At 40.1% G+C, this 16,316-nt stretch overlaps 1 protein-coding gene across 3 annotated transcripts in view; it reads left to right on the top strand.

Annotated features, from left to right (window-relative positions):
• LOC143025496 (putative Golgi apparatus membrane protein-like protein CG5021) overlaps positions 1-16,316 on the top strand; it is an 88,875-nt gene that overhangs the window by 24,611 nt on the left and 47,948 nt on the right. For all 3 annotated transcript variants that reach the window (XM_076185249.1, XM_076185248.1, XM_076185247.1), the window contains exon 3: positions 6,334-6,485. In XM_076185249.1, coding sequence (XP_076041364.1) covers positions 6,334-6,485 — 152 coding nt within the window. The remainder of the gene's footprint in view (positions 1-6,333; positions 6,486-16,316) is intronic.

The following is a 16,316-nucleotide window of genomic DNA, read 5'->3' as shown; positions in this document are numbered from 1 at the left end:
CCCTCGCCCTCTCTTCACTCCTGATAACCTCCCACTTACACTCCCAAACTTACACTCACCCTTCCCTTTCAACTTAGTTTCACTCAAAGCCAACGCATCCATCTTTCTTCTCACAAACATACTACCTATCTCTTCCCTTTTACTCTCATCTGTACCACATCCACGCACATTAAAAAACCCAAACCTTAGGGTGCTGGTCGGAAAACTCCCAGACCCTTCTATGCCTTTACTTTTTCGTTTAGAAATGTCCCCTGTGGGGCTACAAGGAGAAGGATGCCTAGTCCCACTCTCCGTCCCTTTCTTCTCGCCTGTTATGATCCAAGTGGAAATACTTGGTGACAGTATTCTTTTCCCCCACCACAGGGAATTCCCCCACAGCAGAAAATGAATACTCAGAGAAATGGTACAGGACAGCAGCAAGGGGTTGGGGAACAGCATAACGGAGGGACAGTCGTAGTATAAAAGTGTCATAATTTCTCTATGAAGAGTTTTCCTCTATCATAGACAAAATGATGTGTGGCTCTGGTTCGTAGGGGTGCCCCATATAGACCCTAAAGTATCAACTGCATGCTACTTTGCCACAATAACAAGCAGCCAATACCCAGACGGTATGTGTGTATATATATATATAAATATATATGATATATATTTATATATCTATCTATATATATATATATATATATATACATATATATATATATATATATATATATATATACAGTACTACCTCTCATTAACGGACTAAAAGGGGGGTAACGGTGTCTGTTGATGTGAATAATCTGTTGAGTTGGAGTGGTTTTTGGGTGGCATAGTGATTGCATGCACTGAACAACAGCACTAAAAACACCGAAAACACAGCTAATTAACGTCTGTTAATGAGAGGTAGTACTGCATATATGTTATTTTTTTTATTTGTTTTTTAAGCTATTGTAATTTCAGGGGTGAATGGAGAATGGTTGTATATGGATGATGATGTGATACATGAGGTGGAATGGATGGGGGGATGGGGGGTGAGGTAGTATGTGTGAGCAAAATTTGACGCAGCCCGAAGGGATTTCTCCCGGTCTTCTCCTTTTATGCATGGGGAGACAGAGAGGGGGGCGTTGCCGATTTAATGAAGCGACCTTGCTGTGGATGTGCTGTGACTTGCAACACTGCCTCTGACCCAGGGCAGTGGACAAGGTGCAGGGATGACCCGTCATCCAGGAAGTGCTAAGATGGGAGGGAGGGTGGAGGGGAGTGGAGTGTATTTAGGGATGGAATGGGTGGGAATGATTTTATGCCTTTTCCTTTTTGGCTACCTCCCTTGTAAGGGGGAAAAAGCCTTGGTATATGTATGTATGTATGTATGTAATTTCAGGAACACAGACCACACATTCACTGTAGAAGAACCGGTTGACCATTGCTATGATGCATGTCACTCCAGTGTGAGTGCAGCCAAATGCTTCCATTAGTCCAAATTCATCTTTACTATCCTACAATTGGTTTTATTTTCCTTGTTTATTTTGAAAACAAATACTTTTCATTATTAACTTGTACATACATATACCAAAGGCTTTTTCCCTCTTACAAGGGAGGTAGCCAAAAGAAAAAGGCATGGAATCCATCCCAACCCATTCCATCCCCTACATACCCCACTCCCCTCCACCCTCTTCCCTCTGTCTTATCTTGGCACCTCATGGATGATGGGTCATCCCTGCATCTTGTCCACTGCCCTGGGTCAGAAGCAGTGTCACAAGACACAGCACATCCACAGCAAGGCTGCTTCATTAATTCGGCGACCCCTCCCTCTCCGTCCCCTCATGCAGAAAAGGAGAAGACGGGGAGAAATCCCTTCGGGCTGCGTCAACTTTTTCTTGCACATACTACCTCACCCCTCATCCCCCCATCCATTCCACCTCATGCATCACAACATCATCCATATACTATCATTTTCCATTCACCCCTGTCTTCTGTCCTTTCAAAAGACATTCCCCTCTTCCCCAAAGCCACTTTCACCCCATCCATCCATCTCATCCTAGGTCGCCCCCTCATGTTCACTCCTTCCACATCTGCCTTCCATACCTCTTTTACTAGTCTTTCTTCACTCATTTGTTCCATGTGTCCAAACCATCCCAATACTCTTTCATCCACCCTATATCCCAACTCCCTTACCACCCCTGTTCTCCTCCTCACCTCCTCATTTCTCACTCTATCCAGCCTAGTAACCCCCATCATACTTCTCAGACATTTCATCTCAAACACATTCAAACTCCTTCTCTCTTCCTCTCTTATGTTCCATGTTTCTGCCCCATACAGTGCTGTTGTCACAATCACTCCTTCATACAATCTCCTCTTAGCATCCATTCCCAAATGTCTATTTCTCATTACACTTTCTAATCCAACAGTGCATTTACTCTCTTCCCTTAATCTACATTCTACCTCCACCTCCACTCCTCCCTTTCCTGCCACATTCACAGCCAAGTATCTAAAACTATCCACTTCCTCCAGTCACTCTCCCTTAATACTCACTTCCAGTCTGCTGCCACTTTCACTCCTTGTACATCTCATCACCTTACTTTTACCCACATTTATCATAAACTTTCTTCTTTCACACACCCTCCCAAACTCTGTCACCAACTTCTTCAATCCCTCCTCTGATTCTGTTACAAGCACGGTGTCGTCTGCAAACAACAGCTGGTTCACCTCCCACTTTTCTCCATTTTCTTTAACCATCTCCAATCCCAGACCCACCACCCTTGCATTTACCTCTCATACCACCCCATCAGTGTATAAGTTGAACAGCCAGGGTGACATAACACGTTCCTGACGAAGTCCCACCTTTACCTCGAACCACTCTCTCCTTTTCTAATCTTCACACATGCTCTACTACTCTCGTAAATGCTCTTGACAGCTCCTAAAAGATTTCCTCCTATCCCGTATATCTGCAAAACCTCCCACAGTGCCTTCCTGTCTACCCTGTCATAAGCCTTTTCCAGATCCATAAAAGCCCAAAAAGCATCCTTACCTTTTCCTATAGCTTTCTCACATATCTGTCTTACCACAAAAATCTGATCTATACAACCTCTACCTGTCCTAAATCCACACTGTTCCTCACTAATTACTCCCTCTGTTCCTCTCTTAATCCTCTCAATCAAGATCCTCCCATAAGCCTTACGAACTACACATAACAAGTTAATCCCTCTGTAACTACTACACTCACACTTGTCCCCTTTTCCCTTGTAAAGTGGAACTATACAGGCACTCCTCCAGTCCTTCGTTCGAACTCTACCCTCTCTCCAACAAACATTAAATAACCTCACCAGCCAGTCCACCATCACTGTACCTCCTTTTTTCAGACATTCTGCATGGGATCCATCCAGACCAGGTGCCTTACCTGCTCTCATCATCTTAACAACTGCCTTCACTTCATCCATACTTATTTCTCCTCCATTTTCCTCACTTATCATAGTCATTTTCTTAGCACTTCCCACTGTGACTATCTTTCCCTCCCTATTCTCCTTCACATTTAGCAACTCCCTAAAATACTCTGCCCACCTTCCTCTTACTGCCTTCTCTTTCATTATCATCTCTCCATCCTTTTTCCTTTTCTTCTCTACTTGATTTGCCTCCTCCTCCTCTTTTAACTACTTCCATACGGTGACGCCTACGTAGGTGTCATGAGGAGCAAGTGGATACACGATGATGCCGACGTCGGCGTCTTGATTATATTTATTGTAGTCGTACCTACGTAACCTCCATTCTCTTTAAACTGGCTTCATCATATTTTCTATGGTTATCAAAATTCACGGGTGAAAGAGAATGAACGATTGAGCACTGACTTTATTTTTTATAATGCGATTATTATGATGCAACATTGCACGTCGGGCAGCTAATGCTGCTGGATGTGCGATGTGCCCCGGAGTGAAGAGGTTAATTTCTTTCCAAAACATATTTTTATTACTTTCAATATTTTCTGTCATACTCTTACCCCATTTCACATCTGCTCTCCTCTTTGCCTCCTTTACCTTGTGGTTTACTTCTCTTCTCTTTTCTTTGTACCTCTCATATGACTCCCTTGTCCTATTTTGTAACCAATCTGTGAAAGCTCGCTTCTTCTCTTCTACAGCCTTCTTTGTTTCCTCATCCCACCACTTGCTTCCCTTTTTTCTATTTCCTCCCATGCTTCTTGTTCCACACACCATCTTTGCACACTTTGTGCACACTTTGTGACTTTCTCATTGAACCATCCCTATTCCTCCTCCACTCCTAGTTCACTCCCTCCCACTCCTCTCTCAGCTTCTTCTTGTACTCCTTTTCCTTTTCCTTCTCTTTTAACCCCTACCATATGGTGACGCCTACGTAGGCGTCATAAGGAGCAAGTGGGTACACGAGGATGCAAACATCGGCATCTTGATTATATTTATTGTAGTTGTACCTGCGTGACCCACATACTCTGTAAACTGGCTTCATCATATTTTCTATGGTTATAAAAATTCATGAATGAGCGATAGAGCAGTGACTTTATTTTTTATAATGTGAGTATTATGACGCAACATCGCACGTCTGGCAGCTAATGCTGCCAGACGTGCGATGTGGCCCGTATTGAAGGGGTTAAAGAGTTCACTCTTAGCACCTCCCTACCTTTTGTCCTTTTCCTCTTTCTACATCTATCCTCTACTCTCAACTTACCTTCCACCAAAAAATGATCTGATATTCCTCCACTCTCTCCCCTTAGAACATGTACATCCTTAACTCTTCCTATTATACTCCTATCTACCACTACATAGTCCATTAATGCTCTATCTACCACCCTTCCATCCACCATCCTCTCCTATATGTATTTATGCTTGACTTTCTTCCTAAACACTATATTTGCTATCATCAACTCTCTTTCTAGGCACATCTCCACCATCAGCTCTCCACTACAATTCTTTCCTGGAACTCCACATTTCCTAACCACTCCATCAATTGGTTCATTTCCTACCTTAGCATCAAGGTGTCCCAATACGACTACATTGACATTCCTCCCTAAATCCTCTATGCACTCATTTAAATCTATCTAAAAAGCCTCCCTTTCTTCTATACTCTTCTTGCTACCAGTCCCATATGCACTTACAGAAACCCACATCTTTCCCAGTTTCACCTTCATCCACATTATCCTTGAAGAAACCTCCCTCCACTCCACTACACGTTTACCTATCTCTTCACTTACTAGTATAGCCACCCCTTCTCTCCCTTGCCCTCTCCTCACTCCTGAGAACCTCCCTACTACACTCTCAAACTCACACTCGCCCTTCCCTCTCAACTTAGTTTCACTCAAAGCCAACACGTCCATCTTTCTTCTCACAAACATACTACCTATCTCTTCCCTTTTACTCTCATCTGTACTACTCTCATCTGTACCACATTCATGCACATTAAAAGACCCAAACCTTAGGGTGCTGGTTGGAAAACTCGTAGACCCTCTTATGTCTTACTTTTTTTTAGGAATATCCCCTGTGGGGCTACAGGGAGAAAGATGTCGGGTCTGAATCCCCGTCCTGTTTTTCTTGCCTCTTACAATCCAAGTGGGAATACGTGGTGGCAGCATTCTTTTCCCCCACCACAGGGTAGACTAAAATCATAGTCTGGTAAATTTAGACACCTTTAATTTTCAAAATGGTTACGCAAAAAGGCTGTACTGAAACAGTTGTGTGCAAGTTTCTCCACCATCTTTTATGCAAAACTTTTTCACCAGTGTCCCCAGACACCTTTAAAAGATAGTGAAGAGGGAGTGATATGCCAGTAAATACTAGTTTGATAGTGAATATTAATATATTTATAGGCCTCCCTGCTAAGTAGATTTTTTTCCTAGTGGAATCATTATTTTTTGCATGCACTGTTACAGTTGAAGAGTGTGGTTAACGAGTTTCCTGTTTGAAAGAATGAAATTTTACTTTCTTGTTGATAACCAGTGCTTCTATCCATAGGAGCAAAATTTTGCCAAAGAGATTAAGTCATAGAGATGGTGAAGGAAAGATTTAAGGAGGTTAGCAGAAAGGATGGATAATAGAATCTAAAAGCGATTAGCATTCTTCAAGTGGAGATTTGTCTTCAATAATAAAAGATTACTGCATGATTCTGGTCCATAGCATGGTCAGTAAAGTCCCTAATGTATTGAAAAATAGGACTTTTGCAGTTCATATGGTGAAGGAAAATGGTATAGAAATACAGATACTGTTATAGAGAATTGTCCTATTTTAGTGGCTTTATTTAGTCTATCTATATACCAAAAGGCATCTTCCTCTTATAAGGGAGGTAGCCCTTGTGTTTAATTTTATACTTTACTGAAGTCTAATTTTTTTTTTCCAGACATCCTATAGTCACACTGTTCCACTTGCTATTCCGTGGAGCAGCACTTGTCACCTATGTAATCTGTGACTTCTTTGGAGGCTTCATTGCAAGTTTTGTGGTCATAGTCCTTCTGCTTTCTATGGATTTTTGGACTGTTAAAAATATCACAGGTAAAGTTAGTGGGGTAGAATATTTTAGTTGTGCAGTTGTTTTTGTTGTTGCTATTGTAATGATCAACTCCCATGACAGAGATGAACCCTGCCCTGGTTAGACTCCCAGGTCTCTCCTGCCCCTATTCCTGTTAACATTTGGAAGTCATAGGGATAGAGCCTGACTGGTTCTGCTGTGTAATCACTACTCATAACAACCACATAACTCTATAACCAGGGCTATGGCCCCTTGACTGCATGGGAGAGGAGATGAAGCCCTTCGCATTTGCAGCCAAATGCTGTAAACCCTGGGCAACATTAACTCGTGTATGACAGGATGCACTTCAATGAACTCTGGTACTGAAGGGATCAAAGGAAATGGAGGGAAGGATTTAACTTTTTCTATTGCATACTATTGGAATAAAGCACTCTCCTTTTGTATTAGTAGTCCATGCAACAGTTGCACTGGTCTTGGATGCAGCATTCCTATCAGTTGCATCCCACACAAGGAACTAATGGACCAATGACAGGTACTGCAAGTGATGGTTCTATGAGATGGACATCAGCAAGAACCATCATTCTGCCACCATCTCCAAGGCCCACCAACATCCTCACATCCATCTCCAAGGCCCACCAGCATCCTCACATCCATCTGGAGGTGCAGCACTTAGGGGCTGGCATATAGTTGGTATGATGAAGCCTATGTAGGTGACATAAGGTGTGAGTGGGTATACTAGGATGCTGGCATCAGTATCTTGATTATATATATATATATATATATATATATATATATATATATATATATACACAGGTAGTCGTCAACTTACGACCGAGTTCGGTTCCGACAGACAGGTTGTAAGTCGATCTGGACGCAAGTCGGTCTTTATATATATATAAAGTATATATTACCCTTTAAATATTTTTGTTACTGTATATATATATATATATATATATATATATATATATACTGTATATATATATAATATATATAGATATATATATATATATATATATATATATATATATATACTGTATATATATATTGTATATTATATTTAGCATACTGAAATAATCTTAGCATCTTTGAACTATGTTGTATAGTATTTTTTAACCATTTTATAATTTTATCTGATTTTCTTTGGGAAACGTAGCCTAGGCCTAAGCATACTGAATAAAATCCTGTCATCTTTAACCTATGATATCTAATACTGTACGAGTATTTTCTAACCTTTTTATTATTTTACCATCAGACTTTCCATAGGAAACGTATGCATACTGAATAAAATCTTATCATCTTTGAGCTACGTTGTTTAATATTAATTAACTTTTTTATAATTTTCGTTAGGAAACGTAGCCTAGGCCCACGCATACTGAATAGTCCTGTCACCTTTGCCCTACAAATACTTTTTTGTTGGTTACACTAAAATCATTGCAAGGCAAAATTACAATTTTTTTTATTTCAAGACGCATTCTTTTTGTTTACGTACTGAACCGAAAATATTGTTATCGACAACAGACTAGGCATAAACAAAGTTTACTTTTACATTTTGTTAATCGCAAAACATAAAAATACAAAATGCTGTACCGAACATATTGTTATCAACAACAGACTAGGCATAAAAAAGTTTTACTGTTACATTTTATTAATTGCAAAACATATAGAAATACAAAATGCAAGGCAAAATTAGGAATTTTTTTTTATTTCAAAACACATTCTTTCCGTTTACGTACTGTACGGAACATATTGTTATCGACAAACTGGCATAGGCATAAAATGAAGTTTTATTGTTACATTTTATTGATTCCAAAACATAAAACGCAAAAATACAAAATGCAATGGAAAATTAGGAAACATTTTACTTCAAACAAAAAAATTGAAAGAATATTTAGCTGGCTGAGATGCCGACGCTGTCGGCAGCCTGCCAAAACTATCGCACTAGCGTCTCGCAGCGTGCGGAGTGATTGCTCTGCGCTGCCAGGCATAACATTGAAATTCTATTACTCTATTAAATGTTGAATATTATTGCACTAACTCGTGGTCGTAAAGTCGATCAGTCGTAAGTCGACGACTACCTGTATATATTGTAGTTGTACGTGAGTTCCTCTGGATTCTGTGAACTGGTTTGATCATGTTTTCTGTGTTTATTATTACATACATATACCAAAGGCTTTTCCCCCCCTTACTGGGGGGGGGGTAACCAAAAAGAAAAAGGCATAGAAACCACTCCCACTCATTCCATTCCCTACATATTCCACTCCCCTGCACCCTCCTCCCTCTGTCTTATCTTGGCACCTCCTGGATGACGGGTCATCCCTGCATCCTGTCCACTGCCCTGGGTCAGAAGCAGTGTTGCAAGACAGCACATCTACAGCAAGGCTGCTTCATAAATTCGGTGACACCCCCTCCCCCTCTCCGTCCCCTCATGCAGAAAAGGAGAAGACGGGGAGAAATCCCTAAGGGCTGCGTCAAATTTTTTCTCATACATACTTCCTCACCCTCCATCCCCCACCCACTCCCCCTCATGCATCACAGCATCATCCATACACAACCCTTCTCCATTCACCCCTATCTTCTGTCCTCTCCCATCCTTCCTCAACAGACATTCTTCTCTTTTGTAATGCCCCTTTCACCCCATCCATCCATCTCATCCTAGGACGCCCCCTCATATTCACTACTTCTACCTCTGCCTTCCACACCTCTTTTACTAATCTTTCTTCACTCATTCTTTCCATGTGTCCAAACCATCCTAATACTTTTTCATCAACCCTATCTCCCAGCTTCCTTTCCACCCCTGTTCTCCTCCTCACCTCCTCATTTCTCACTGTATCTAGCCTAGTAACCCCTATCATACTTCTCAGACATTTTATCTCAAACACATTGAAACTACTCCTCTCTTCCTCTCTTATGTTCCATGTTTCTGCCCCGTACAGTGCTGTTGGCACAATCACTCCTTCATATAACCTCCTCTTAGCATCCATTACCAGATGTCTATTTCTCATCACACTTTTTAATCCACCAATGCATTTACTCACTTCTCTCAATCTACATTCTACCTCCACCTCCACTCCTCCCTTTCCTGCCACATTCACACCCAAGTATCCAAAACTATCCATTTCCTCCAGTCTCTCACCCTTAATGGTCACTTCCAGCCTGCTGTCACACTCTCCTCTTGTACATCTCATCACCTTACTTTAGCCCACATTTATCTTCAGCTTCCTTCTTTCACACAACTTCTCAAACTCTGTCACTAAGTTCCTCAATCCCTCCTTTGATCCTGTTACAAGCACAGTGTCGTCAACAGACAACAACTGGCTTATCTCCTACTTTTCTCTATTTTCTTTAACCATCTCCAACCCATGACCCACTACCCTTGCATTCACCTCTTGCACCACCCCATCCATGTATAGATTGAACGGCCAGGGCGACATAACACATCCCTGACGAAGTCCCATCTTTACCTCAAACCATTCACTCTCTCCATTTCTAATCCTTACACAAGCTCTACTACTCTCGTAAAAACTCTTGACTGCTCTTAACAGCTTCCTCCTATCCCATATATCTGCAGTACCTCTCACAATGCCTTCCTGTTTACCCTGTCGTAAGCCTTTTCCAGATCCATAAAAGCCCCCAAAATATCTTTACCTTTTCCTCAGAGTAAAAGAGAACGAGTAATACAGCAACGATTTTATATTTCATAATGCGAGTAGTGTGATGCATCGTACAAATGGCAGCTAATGCTGCGCACAAGAATTTGACTTGTACTGAAGTGGTTAAATTTCAACTATACAGGGGTCCCTCAAATAATGCGGATTTGAATAACACGGATTCAATCATACGCGGATTTTATTTCAAAACCATCTCAAATGTAGAGAACCATTTTAAAATTCGTGCCGAGTCGGGCACGCATACGCACACACGCGGCAACATCGCAAACAATTTTACCGCCCTAACCTGTTGAAGTGTAATGTTTCTTTCGTTTGGAGCACAACTAATAAGTCTGATAATGACTGCGCTTGTCGTGTCTTAATTTCTCTTATGAGGTTCTTGTTACTGGCGGTGGTGGTTTGGGAGATCAAAAACAGACATATACACGCTTACACATGTGTAGATACGCACACGTAGACACGTGTTAGACAACCAGTGTATGTTGTGAATGCGCGTGCGTGTACACACAAATACGAACACAGACACACGCACGTACATGCTTACTTGTACATGTTAACACAGACGCATACACGCACGCACACACACACACACACACACACACACACACACACACACACACACACACACACACACACACACACACACACACACACTCGGTGGTGGATTGGTAAAGCACTGGCCTCACAAGCCAGAGAACCGGGGTTCGATTCCCCGGCCGGGCGGAGATAAGTTGGGTTTGTCTCCTTTCACGTGTAACCCCTGTTCACCTAGCAGTGAGTAGGTACGGGACGTTAGTCAAGGAGTTGTGACCTTGCTGTCCCGGTGTGGTGTGTGTGAGTGGTCTCAGACCTACCCAGAGATCGGCAAATAATGAGCTCTGAGCTCTCTGCCGTAGGGTGGTGTCTGGCTGTCTCGACAGAGACTGCATCAGATCCGAGGTGAATACACACACACACACACACACACACACACACACACACACACACACACACACACACACACACACACACACACACACACACACACTTTCAACGAACGGACGGCTTGAAGAACGTTCTGAAGAAAAGTGCAGATTGTGGATCCCAACGCAAAGAGAAGTGCCTTTTTGTATTTGCAGGGTGGGGGGAAATTGCTCGTGGGGTAGTGGGAAAGTAAGGAAAGAGGAGAGGGGGAGGGATTGCTGGGGAAATGGAAGGTAATGAGGAGGTGGAGGAATTGGCCCTGACGGGCCGCCGAAAGGTGGACAAACGACCGCAAGACGAGCTGGATGATGACGACATGTCTAATAGGAATGTGAAGATTAGAGGTATAGATAGGAGCAATACAGTAGAAAGTGATGAGAATATTTTCAAGGGATTTAAAGAGGGTGGGGGGGACACAACCCCCCCCCCCCCCCCCCCGACTGACAAGACTAGAAGAGAAGGTCGATAAGATGAACGAGGACTTGGAGCGTAGGTTCGGTAATGTTGACAGTATAAAACGAAGAATTGAAAAATTGGAAGAACTAGAGAGGGCGAACAAAAACTTAACTAAGGAAATTGAAGAATTAAAACAACAGTTAAAAGAAGTAAAAGATGAGAATAAAGTCTTAAAGGAGAATAATATGGAGAACAAGGAGGGTTGGAAAAAAATTCAAGAAAATAGCAAGGTTGCATTCACTGACATAATCAGACAGCAAATGAATGAACAAACTGAAAACTCAGTTATTAAAGTGATGAGACAGAAGGAGAATATAGTAAGAGACTTAGCAGACAAAAAGAAATGTATAATTATATTAGGAATGGAAGAGAAACATAACCCAGGTAGAACCACAAGAATCAAAGAGGAAAATGAAAAAATAAGCCAATTACTAGAATCAGTTCAGGAAGATGAACCAGAAATTATGAAACAAATAGAATAGAAAATTAGACTCGGAAAGTATAGCACAGACAAGACCAGACCAATTAAGATTAAATTCAAGTCACAAACAACGGCAGAGAATATCTTATCCAAAACAGGGAAACTAGCAACAAGTGAACAATACAAAAAGATATGGATAAAAAGGGAAATGAATAAAGAGGAAAGAGAGGAAGAAAAGCAGAAAAGACTGGAAGCTAAGGCAAAAAACGAGAACAGAACGGAGTCAGAGAAAGAGAGATTCTATTGGAGAGTAGTGAACATGAAACTAAGGAAGTTCGACATACAAAAGAAAAGCATAAGGGAAACAGAGAACACAATGGAAGTGGCAGAAAACTAAGAGTGTCTTACACAAATATAGATGGATTAATAACAGGATTGAATGAGCTGAATGATTATTTGAAAGAAAAAGAACCGGACATAATGGGAATTGTAGAAACAAAATTAAAAGGCCCAGTACCACCCAACAGTGTAGGACATGATGCATACAATTATTGGATTAGAAACAGAGAGAAAAAGCAAGGGGGTGGAGTTATGTTCCTGACTAAGAAGGATATAAACGTGAAAGGTGTCATATATGGAAAGAATACAGTAGAGATGATTATGATAGAAGTGGAAGACAGAGATAAGAAGAACAGAAAATTTGTGATAAATTATGTGCCTCCAAAAACAGCCTCATGGGAGGAGAGTGAACATAAAAGTATGTTAGAGGACACAAAGATAACATTAAATAAAATAATGGAAGATGGAGGAAGAATAGTTATGATGGGCGACTTTAATTGCAAAGAAATCTGCTGGGAAGAAATGACAGTAAAGGGTGGAGATGACTCATGGGGAAACGCTCTACTTGAGATGATTATTGACCACACAATGACACAATGGATACAGGAGAACACTAGGTATAGAAATGAAGAAGAACCATCGAGACTAGACTTATTAATTACATCTGAACCTAGAATAGTGGACAAGATTGAATATAAAACACCAATAGGTAAAAGTGACCACATATTGATTGAACTGGAACTTAATGAAGAAAAATATATCAAAAGAAATGAACAATATAGAAAAGGAAGAATGATGTATGAAAAAACAAACTTTGATAAAATAAGAGAATTCTTTCAACAAGAAAACTGGGAAGAAATATACAAAGAAGAAACATCAGTGGAAAAAAAATGGAATATTTTGACAAAAATTTACAAAAAAGGAGTGGAAAAGTATGTCCCAAGACAAAAACAAGAAAAAGAATATGTAAAATGCTGGTACAACAAAAGTTGTAGGGAGTTAAAAGATAAAAGAGACAAAGCCTGGACCAGATGGAAAAAAGACAGAAAACCTGAAAAATGGAAAATATATACCAGTTATAGAAATGAATATGTACAAACATGCAGAGAGGAAAAGAGAAAATATGAAAAAGACGTCATAGAAAAATGTAAAGATCAACCAAAACTATTCTACAGATTTGTAAACAATAAACTGAAAAACAAACAGGACTTGGAGAAATTAAGACAAGGGGGAGTTGAATACACTGAGGAAATGGAAATGGCGGAAATTATTAACAAACATTTTAAATCAGTGTTTACAAGGGAGAACATACAACCTGAAGAGATTGAATGGAAAGAGAAAGTCCCCCCTATAGAAAAAATAGAAGTATCAAAGAATGAAATATTGATACAATTGAGTAATCTTGATGTCAGAAAATCCCATGGACCAGATGAAATAGCAAACTGGATTCTGAAAGAATGCAGGAATGAACTGGCAGACAAAATACATAGCATAATAAGCAGTTCCTTGAAAGAAGGAAAAGTTCCAGAAGATTGGAAAAAAGCAAATATAGTACCTATATATAAAGGAGGAAATAAAGAGGAACCTACCAACTATAGACCAGTCTCTCTAACAAGTACAATAGCAAAAATTTGTGAAAGAATTATCAAAAATAGATGGGTAAAATACTTGGAAAAAAACAACGTACTAAATCCAAGGCAATTTGGATTCAGACAAGGACGATCATGCGTCACCAATTTAATATGCTTCTATTCAAGGCTAATAGATATAATACAAGAAAGAGATGGATGGGCTGATTGTGCATTTCTAGACCTAAAAAAAGCTTTTGACAAAGTACCACATAAGAAGTTGCTTAAGAAACTAGAATCTGAAGGAGGAATACAAGGTAAATTACTAAATTGGATGGAAGACTTTTTGCAAGAAAGAAAAATGAGAGTAGTGATAAGAAACCAACACTCAAAATGGAATGAAGTAATAAGCGGTGTCCCGCAGGGAACAGTCCTGGCCCCAATAATGTTTGCTATATATATTAATGATATGGATGAAGGAATTGAAAGCTATATGAGCTTCTTTGCAGACGATGCAAAACTACTGAAAAGAGTGAAAACTGAAGAAGATTGTGAATCACTACAGAGAGATCTAAATAAAGTACAGGAATGGAGTAAGAAGTGGGAGATGGAGTTCAATACAAAAAAGTGTAGTATAATGGAATTTGGAAAAAGCAAAAACAGAATAACAGGATCATATAATTTGGGAGAAGAAGGAATAAAAAAAGTAGAAAATGAAAAGGACCTGGGAGTCATTGTTATGAATAATATGTCACCTGAAAAACATATAAATAAGATTTTTGGAGAAACTTATAATTTAATAAGAACAATCAAAGTGGCATTTACATACCTGGATGAAGAAATGGTGAGGAAAATCCTAATCACCCTGATAAGACCAAGATTAGAATATGCAGCAACAATATGGTCACCAAGTACAAAAAAATGTATAAAAAAACTTGAAAGAATACAAAGAGCAATTACAAAACTGGCACCAACACTCTCAAAACTATCATATGAAGAGAGACTACAAAAACTTGAACTACAGACACTAGAGCAAAGAAGAGAGAGAGGAGAGTTGATAGCTATTTACAGAATCATGAAAGGCATAGAAATTACTGATAGAGAGAATCTGATAAAATGGGATGACAGAAATACAAGAGGACACGGAAAGAAAATAAAAAAAGACAGCTATAGAAGAGATTTGAAAAAGAACAGCTTTCCACACAGAGTAATAGACAGTTGGAACAAGTTAGATGAGAAAGTGGTGTGTGCAAAAACAATACATGAATTTAAAAATTGTTTAGATAAAATGAGAAATGAAGACGGGACCCCACGAGCATAGCTCCCCTTCCCGTAATATACAACTAGGTAAATACAACTAGGTAAATACAACTAGGTAAATACACAAACACAAGATAGAAATACTAGAGGACACGGAAAGAAAATAAAAAAAGACAGCTATAGAAGAGATTTGAAAAAGAACAGCTTTCCTCACAGAGTAATAGACAGTTGGAATAAGTTAGATGAGAAAGTGGTGTGTGCAAAAACAATACATGAATTTAAAAATAGTTTAGATAAAATGAGATATGAAGACGGGACCCCACGAGCATAGCTCCCCTTCCCGTAAAATACAACTAGGTAAATACAACTAGGTAAATACATGCCACACACACATACATATGCCACATACACACACATATACATATGCCACACACACACACAATGTGTATATGCCACATACACACACATGTATATATGCCACATACACATATGCATATACGTCACATACGCATGTATATATGCACAGACACATACATACGCCACATACATACACCACATACATGCGTGCGCGCACACACACACACACACACGCACACACACACACTTCAACGAACGGACGGCTTAGAAGACGTTCTGAAGAAAAGTGAAGTTTCGTGGATCCCAAAGCAAAGGAAGTGCCTATTGTATTTACAGGGTGGGGGGGGAAATTGCTCGTGGGGTAGTGGGAAAGTAGGGAAAGAGGAGAAGGTGAGGGATTGCTGGGGAAATGGAAGGAAATGAGGAAGGAAAAGACTTGGCCCAGGCAGACAGGCGAAAGGTAAACAAACGGCCCCCCGACCAGCTGAGTGACGACGAAATGTCTAATAAAAATGTAAAGATTAGAAGTATAGATAAGCGCAATACAGTAGAAAGTGATGAGAATATTTTCCAGGGATTTAAAGAGGGTGGGGGGGGACTGACAAGACTAGAAGAGAAGGTCGATAAGATGATCGAGGACTTGGAGTGTAGGTTCGGTCATGTTAACAACATTGTACAGAGGGTTGAAAAATTGGAAGAACTAGAGAAGGCGAACAAAAACTTAACTAAGGAAATAGAAGACCTAAAAAGACAGTTAAAAGAAGTAAAAAAGGAGAATGAAGAGTTAAAGATGAATAATAAAGAAAACAGAGAGGGATGGAA

Source organism: Oratosquilla oratoria, chromosome 5 (genome assembly GCF_046742065.1).
Source record: "Oratosquilla oratoria isolate Oo_2021 chromosome 5, ASM4674206v1, whole genome shotgun sequence".
Classification (NCBI taxonomy): domain Eukaryota; kingdom Metazoa; phylum Arthropoda; class Malacostraca; order Stomatopoda; family Squillidae; genus Oratosquilla; species Oratosquilla oratoria.
This window is presented reverse-complemented; position numbering and strand designations above follow the sequence as displayed.